At 43.6% G+C, this 7,995-nt stretch overlaps 1 protein-coding gene and 1 long non-coding RNA gene across 4 annotated transcripts in view; one reads left to right on the top strand and one right to left on the bottom strand.

The window, feature by feature from the left end:
• LOC144611531 (uncharacterized) overlaps positions 1-6,143 on the bottom strand; it is a 33,862-nt gene extending 27,719 nt beyond the window's left edge. For both annotated transcript variants that reach the window (XR_013549537.1, XR_013549538.1), the window contains exon 1: positions 6,025-6,143. This is a non-coding gene — a long non-coding RNA (uncharacterized LOC144611531). The remainder of the gene's footprint in view (positions 1-6,024) is intronic.
• A 49-nt stretch (positions 6,144-6,192) lies between these two features.
• Positions 6,193-7,995, top strand: part of LOC144611525 (sterol regulatory element-binding protein 2-like) — a 36,824-nt gene continuing 35,021 nt past the window's right edge. Inside the window, exon 1 of one of the 2 annotated variants that reach the window (XM_078430663.1) lies at positions 6,193-6,540. In XM_078430663.1, the coding sequence (XP_078286789.1) occupies positions 6,456-6,540 (85 nt within the window). In that variant the 5' untranslated portion in view covers positions 6,193-6,455. The remainder of the gene's footprint in view (positions 6,541-7,995) is intronic. The other variant, XM_078430662.1, reaches the window with a different exon arrangement.

The following is a 7,995-nucleotide window of genomic DNA, read 5'->3' as shown; positions in this document are numbered from 1 at the left end:
GCACAATTAGTGGATCTGTTGCCTCACAGTCCAAAGGATGTGGGTTCATTCCTGATCACTGCCTGTATGGAGTTTACACATTCTCCCTGTGATCCTGGGTGTTCAGCTTTCCTCCCAAGGGCGAATTTAATTGTGACAAAGCTGATGTGATGCATTTTTTGGAGGTCAACACAGTAAATTGTGGGGTGATGGAGCGCATTGATGAACAGAGGGAGTTTGGGGTATGTCCATAAATTTATGAAAGTGGCATCACACAGGTGGATAAAGTAGTAATTAAGGCATATGGGATACTTGCCTTCATTGGCTGTGGCACGGAATATAGGAGCTAGGACATCATGTTACAGCTTTATAAAACATTGGTATGGCTACACGGTGGCACAGCGGTAGAGTTTCTGCTTTACAGCGAATGCAGCGCCGGAGACTCAGGTTCGATCCTGACTACGGGCGTCATCTGTACGGAGTTTGTACGTTCTCCCCGTGACCTGCGTGGGTTTTCTCTGAGATCTTCGGTTTCCTCCCACACTCCAAAGACGTACAGGTATGTAGGTTAATTGGCTGGGCAAATGTAAAAATTGTCCCTAGTGGGTGTAGGATAGTGATATTGTGCGGGGATCGCTGAGCGGCGCGGACCCGGTGGGCCGAAGGGCCTGTTTCTGCGCTGTATCTCTAAAAATCTACACTTTGAGTGTTGAATACATTTCTGGCCACCACATTAAAAGAATGAAGGGCAGGATTGTGCTGGAGAGGCTGCAGAGGAAATTCAGCTGGATTGGAGTATTACATTTATAGGAAAAGATCGGATAGGAGGCCTTTGTTTTCCCTGAAACAGAGGAGGCTGTAGGTGACCTGATAGTGGTATATAAAATAATGAAGGGGATTGATAAGGTAGTGGTGGAGGTGTCTAGAACAAGAGCGCATATGATCAAGGTGAGGAGTAGGAACCAAGGACACTGGGTTTAGAGTAGATCTGAGTGAGTTTTTTTACCACAGAGGGTTGTGGAGTCTAAAGAGGTGGCCTAGGAGATACTCCCACAGTATTGAAGAAATATCTGGACAAGTATTTCAGTTGCTGAGAGTCAGGCTAGAAACCTAATGCAGGTAAATGGAATGGATAGGTACAATGAACAGCAGGGTAATGATGGGCTGAAGGGTCTGTTTTTGTGCTGTATGACACTATAATGTGTAGGTTGTTCTGTTAATTGGCCATTGTAAATTGCCTCCAATTTCCAGTTGAATGGTAGAAGCTGGTGGGAGTTGATAGGCTTATGGGGAGAATAAAATGGGATATGTGTAAATAGTTGTTTTATGGTCAGCAGGGGTGTAGTGGAACGAAGGGCCTACTTACATGCCGCACACCTACCTCCTCCAGATATCCCAGTAAGTAACATTCTTAAGGCAAGTTTTAAATTACATAGCAATGGCTTTTATCGATGGCATGAATATTGTTTGATTTTTTTTTTATTTCCAAGAAAACCCGAGGGGCTATTGATTAAAACTGTTAAATTTAAATACTAACTACAATGCAACAATGACAGTCAAAAAAAACAAAGTAGCTCTGTATGTTTTATGATATTGTTGACAGGTTTTATAATGTCCTTTATTCTTGAACTCTGCTTTTCCTTTCTCTGAAATTTTTCATACATGATTAGAAACAGTCAACATGGATTTGTGCCTGGAAGGTCATGTTTGACTAATCTTCTTGAATTTTTTGAAGAGGTTACCAGGGAAATTGATAAGGGCAAGGCTGTGGATGTTGTCTATATGGACTTCAGTAAGGCATTTGACAAGGTTCCACATGGAAGGTTGATTAAGAAGGTTAAATCGTTGGGTATTAATAGTGAGGTTGCAAGATGGATTCAACAATGGCTGAATGGGAGATACCAGAGGGTAACGGTTGACAATTGTATGTCAGGTTGGAGGCCAGTGTCTAGTGGAGTGCCCCAAGGATCTGTGTTGGGTCCACTGTTGTTTGTCATTTACATTAATGATCTGGATGATGGTGTGGCAAATTGGATTAGTAAATATGCAGATGATACTAAGATAGGTGGAGTAGTTGATAGTGAGGTAGATTTTCAAAGTCTACAGAGAGACTTGGGCCTTTTGGAAGGGTGGGCTGAAAGATGGCAGATGGAGTTTAATGCTGATAAGTGTGAGGTGCTGCATTTTGGTAGGACAAATCAAAATAGGACGTACAGGGTAAATGGTAGGGAATTGAGGAATGCAGTGGAACAGAGGGATCTGGGAATAACTGTGCATTGTTCCCTGAAGGTGGAATCTCATGTGGATAGGGTGGTGAAGAAGGCGTTTAGTATGCTTGCCTTTATAAATCAGAGCATCGAGTATAGAAGTTGGGATGTAATGTTGAAATTGTACAGGGCATTGGTGAGGCCGAATCTGGAGTATGGTGTGCAGTTCTGGTCGCCAAATTATAGGAAGGATGTCGACAAAATGGAGAGGGTACAGAGGAGATTTACTAGAATGTTGCCTGGGTTTCAGCACTTAGGCTACAGAGAGAGGTTGAACAGGTTGGGTCTTTATTCATTGGAGCGTAGAAGGTTGAGGGGGGACTTGATAGAGGTTTTTAAAATTTTGAGAGGGACGGACAGAGTTGACGTGGGTAGGCTTTTCCCTTTGAGAGTGGGGAAGATTCCAACAAGGGGACATAGCTTCAGAATTGAGGGACAAAGGTTTAGGGGTAACATGAGGGGGAATTTCTTTACTCAGAGGGTTGTGGCTGTATGGAATGGACTTCCGGTGGAAGTGGTGGAGGCTGGCTCGATTTTATTATTTAAGAGTAAATTGGATAGGTATATGGATAGGAGGGGATTGGAGGGTTATGGTCTGAGTGCAGGTAGATGAGACTAGGTCAGGGAGAATGGTCGGCGTGGACTGGTAGGGCCGGACAGGCCTGTTTCCATGCTGTAGTTGTTATATGTTATATATATATATATGTTATATGTTAAATTTTTAATGTTAACTGGTTTAACCTTTCTAAGTTTCTATTTGACTCACACTGAGTAAAGATGTTGCATGTGCTTTCCCCTGATTTTCCCTTCAGTCATTGGTACACATATTTGCCTATTTTAGCATCTCCACCGATGACTTAATGGTTACTAATGTTGATTTCAAGATTACAACATCTCATCTCCCAAAAACCGCTCTATATAAATAAACTCCCTCCTTGCCTTTTACGGCATTTTAAAGACTGATAAATAAATGTGTTCAAAGGCAAAGTAATATCCAAGACTTGGAGAGTGAGGAACCTTGTATTATGAAGACCTTTTCTTGTGCTCCTTGATTGCAATATACATCTTTACAACAAGGATATACAAAGCCTGAGAAATAAATATGGTATAAACAAATAAATAAACAGGATGAAAAATGTGTAATTGGTTTGAAAAAGGAGGCTGAGTAAGAATATTTGAGATACAAAGGTAAAATAAATTCTTCAATCCTGCTTCTGTGCTTTGATGATTTGCATTTCAATGGCAATCTTATTATTTTTAAATGGGTGACCAATTTGAACATCGACAAAAGAGTACTTTGTCAACACAAGCAGGTACTGGCCATAATTTTATTCTTCTGAATGCCCAGAAAATCTTAAATTCAATAAAGATGGTGCAGTTGTCACAGATCCAGTGACTCAGGTTCGGCTGGTGTCTGCCGACAGTTTATACGTTCTCCCTGGAAGTGCCTGGATTTCCACAGGCTACTCTGGTTTCCTCCCACATGCCGAAGGTATGTCAGTTAATTGGCTACTGTAAATTACCCCTCAGGATAGGTGGCAACTGTATGAATATGAAAGTGGGAAAACATAGAACTAGTATGAATGATTGATTGATGGTTGGCATGGACTTAGTGGGGTGAATGGTGTGTCAAGTCAATTCAAAGATTTCTCTACTGGGGGCCAGCATTGACCCATGGGCTGAAAGGACACAAAGTGCAGGAGTAACTCAGCAGGTCAGGCAGCATCTCTGGAGAACATGGATAAGGGTCTTCCCTACACCCATCAGGCTATTAAACACGGCAACAAAATAAGCTCTGAACTACATAGGCCTGGGGGCATTGGTTTTGTCTTTTTGCACTATTATAGTTTGTTTGTTTTATAAATATATATATATGTGTGTGTGTATGTACACACACACACACACACGTGTATCATTTATTATATTGTTTACAGAGTACTATGTTTACATACTGTTGTGCTGCTGCGAGAATTTCATTGTTCTATGTAGGAAGGAACTGCAGATGTTGATTTACCAAAGATGGAGTAACTCAGGCAACATCTCTGGAGAGAAGGAATTGTTGAGGTTTCGGGTTGTTCTATCTGGGACATCTGACAATAAAACATTCTTGACTCTTGACGTTTTGGATCGGGACCGTTCTTTGACCCATGGGCGGAATGGCCTCATTCCGTATCGTCATCAGCAAATTCCTGCTCAACTTAAAGGGCAAGTTTTGAATGTTTAGCTTAGTTTATTATACTCTCACACATAACACATACATGCACACATACAAAACAAACAACAATAATAGTACGCATGTTAGGAGTTATGGGGAGAAGGCAGGAGAATGGGGTCAGGAGGGAGAGATAGATCAGCCATGATTGAATGGCTGAGTAGCCTAATTCTGCTCCTATCCTTTATGACAATAGTGCAATAATAACAATGATGGTCTATGTAGTTCAGAGCTAAATGGAGGTTGTCGTGTTTAATAGCCAGATGGCTGTAGGGAAGAAGTTGTTCCTGAACCAGTGGTTGACACCGCTTCTTACTTTACTAAAGATGTGTTATTTGAGCTCAACTCTCCCTCCGTGCATATATCTCAATGCAACTTTACCTCCTTGCATATTATAAGACAGTCGCCAACTGGATTAACAAACTCATCAGGAGGGCTGGCTCTCTCCTGGGGGCGGAGTTGGATTCATGGGAGGTGGTTTTGGAGGGGAGGATGCTCTTCAAACTGCAGAGCATCTTGGACAATACAGTTCATCCCCTCCACGACACACTGGTCAACTTGAGGAGCACCTTCAGCAAACAGACTGGTTCCGCCAAGATGCAGCACAGAACGCCACAGGAGATCCTTCTTCCCCGTGGCGATCAAACTGTACAACTCCTCCTTCTGTCGTGGGGAAGGCTGACTCCCCTCTCCCCAACCGTTGCACATGCCCAATCCTTTTCCACTCGTCACTTTAAATTCATGTTTCATGTATCTCGTGTTTTATGACAGTTGGCAGATCAATTTCCCTCCTGGGATAAATATAGTTCTATCGTATCGTAACTCTAACTCAGTACATATACCTCATTACAACTCGACCTTAGTGCATATTACTCAATGCAACTCTATTTCAGTGCAGAAACCTCATTACAACTCTAGCTAGAGCTGGAGTAACTGAGCGGGTCAGGCAGCATCTCAGGAGAGAAGGAATGGGTGACGTTTCGGGTCGAGACAGATCTGCAGTTATTTTCTTATAGACAATAGGTGCAAGAGGAGGCCATTCGGCCCTTCGAGCCAGCACCGCCATTCAATGTGGGCTGATCATTCTCAATCAGTACCCCGTTCCTGCCTTCTCCCCGTACCCCCTGACTCTGCTATCCTTAAGAGCTCTATCCAGCTCACTCTTGAATGCATTCAGAGAATTGGCCTCCACTGCCTTCTGAGGCAGAGAATTCCACAGATTCACAACTCTCTGACTGAAAAGGTTATTCCTCATCTCAGTTCTAAATGGCCTACCCCTTATTCTTAAACTGTGGCCCCTTGTTCTGGACTCCCCCAACATTGGGAACATGTTTCCTGCCTCTAGCGTGTCCAACCCCTTAATAATCTTATACGTTTCGATAAGATCTCCTCTCATCCTTCTAAATTCCAGTGTCTACAAGCCTAGTGTATATACTCCAGCATTTTGTGTCTACCTTCGATTTAAACCAGCATCTGCAGTTTTCTTTCCTACACTCATTACAACTCTACTCCAGTTGCAGATTACTCAATGCAACTCTACCTCAGTGTAAATGATAAGTGGGTTACCTCATCGGGACCTCAGCAGCCTCAGGCTTCGGGCGGGCGGCTCTCACCAAGGCCGCGTCACCATGACGACCGGCCGTGACGCCGTATCGCTCCACCGGGCGGAGCGCGGGCCCATTGGCCGTCCGCTGTCTCGTGTTCCCCGACACGACGAACGGTCGCCGCTCGCGCCACTGCTCGAGCGGGGTCTGGGAGGGGGGGGAGAGAGGGCGGGGCCACCTGCCCCGACCCGCCCCGCCGGCAAGATGGCGCCGCTGTCACCGAGGAAGCACCACCGCCGCGGAGACTAACAGCAACAATGCTGCCCGAAAGTGGTGGATACGTCAAAGTTTCTTATTAACAAGGGAGTGGGAGTGGGGTTGGGGGAAGATAGTCACGCTCCCATTATTACTATCCCCACAAAGTAATATTTTCATCACAGCACTGTTAAAGCAATGGAGAACGAAGACATGTCGCTTGAAAATATGGACCCCTCACTGACTGAGTTCAGTGAGGGACTCAATTTTGGGGATATAGATGGTGAGTCAATATTCTGCCGAGCTTACCCGATCTCTCGAAGGTATTTATTCACAAAATGCTGGAGTAACTCAGCAGGTCAGGCAGCATCTCAGGAGAGAAGGAATGGGTGACGTTTCGGGTCGAGACCCTTCTTCAGACTGAAGATGTGACTGAAGAAGGGTCTCGACCCGAAACGTCACCCATTCCTTCTCTCCTGAGATGCTGCCTGACCTGCTGAGTTACTCCAGCATTTTGTGAATAAATACCTTCGATTTGTACCAGCATCTGCAGTTATTTTCTTATATTACCCGATCTCTCAGGATGGGATATACCTGGATATTGGATGCCACCCATAGGAAAATATATTGTTTTGAACATGTATGTGTGTGTAAAATGGGTGTAAGATATTTATAGTTATTCACTTTCCTAGGGGTTAATTAATAAGAGGTAACAAGTTCAGCGTGGCGATTGAATGTTTAATATATCACGACTTTACAACTTATTATGTAAAATAGTGAATCTCATTTTGTTGATCAGTGTTTCTTGTCTTCAATCATATCAATCATTGGCCATTGGCTCATTGTGCCCATGCTGGCCAAAAGAATGCGATTGAGGTTTGTTCCATTTTCCAGTTCCTGCTAAGCATTATTGTAAATATTGTACAGCAGATCGAGCTCATCTCGAAACCTGCTGCCACCAAAAGACTTTCAGGCAGTGAGTCATTTTTCCTGAAGATTCTGCTAATAAGTTATTCTTAAATCTATGCCAACTGGTTATTGATCTTTCTGTTTGGGTTAACTCACCAGTGTCTATTACCTTATCTGTGTATCATTAAATACAAATATAAACAGAGGAAGTAGGGCAATCGGCTGTCAGCTTGCTCTGACATTCCATAAGACCATGGCTGGTGTTTTCATTCAGCACCGTTTTCCTGTACTAACTACTTAACTATTGATTTCCATAACAAAATAACTTTTGGATTCCAAATCCAAGACTCTTATTGAATTGTGTCTTATACATGCACAGCTGGCGAGCCCCCATATCCATTGAATGATGTAATTTCTGTCTTGAGTGATTGACTTCCAGCCATGGTAAACATCCTCTTGAAATATAGACTAATTTACCATTTATTCCTAATTGTTTCCTGTATCTGTATGTGCCTGTTTTATCATCATCATCATCATATATATACAGCCGGAAACAGGCCTTTTCGGCCCTCCAAGTCCGTGCCGCCCAGCGATCCCCGTACATTAACACTAGGGACAAAAAAATTTTTTTTTAACATTTACCCAGCCAATTACGTCTTTGGAGTGTGGGAGGAAACCGAAGATCTCGGAGAAAACCCACGCAGGTCACGGGGAGAACGTACAAACTCCTTACAGTGCAGCACCCGTAGTCAGGATCGAACCTGAGTCTCCGGCGCTGCATTCGCTGTAAAGCAGCAACTCTACCGCTGCGCTACCGTGCCCCCTTCAG

Source organism: Rhinoraja longicauda, chromosome 40 (genome assembly GCF_053455715.1).
Source record: "Rhinoraja longicauda isolate Sanriku21f chromosome 40, sRhiLon1.1, whole genome shotgun sequence".
NCBI lineage: Eukaryota > Metazoa > Chordata > Chondrichthyes > Rajiformes > Arhynchobatidae > Rhinoraja > Rhinoraja longicauda.
The sequence above is the reverse complement of the archived record's forward strand: the minus strand, read 5'-3'. Positions and strand labels throughout refer to the sequence as shown.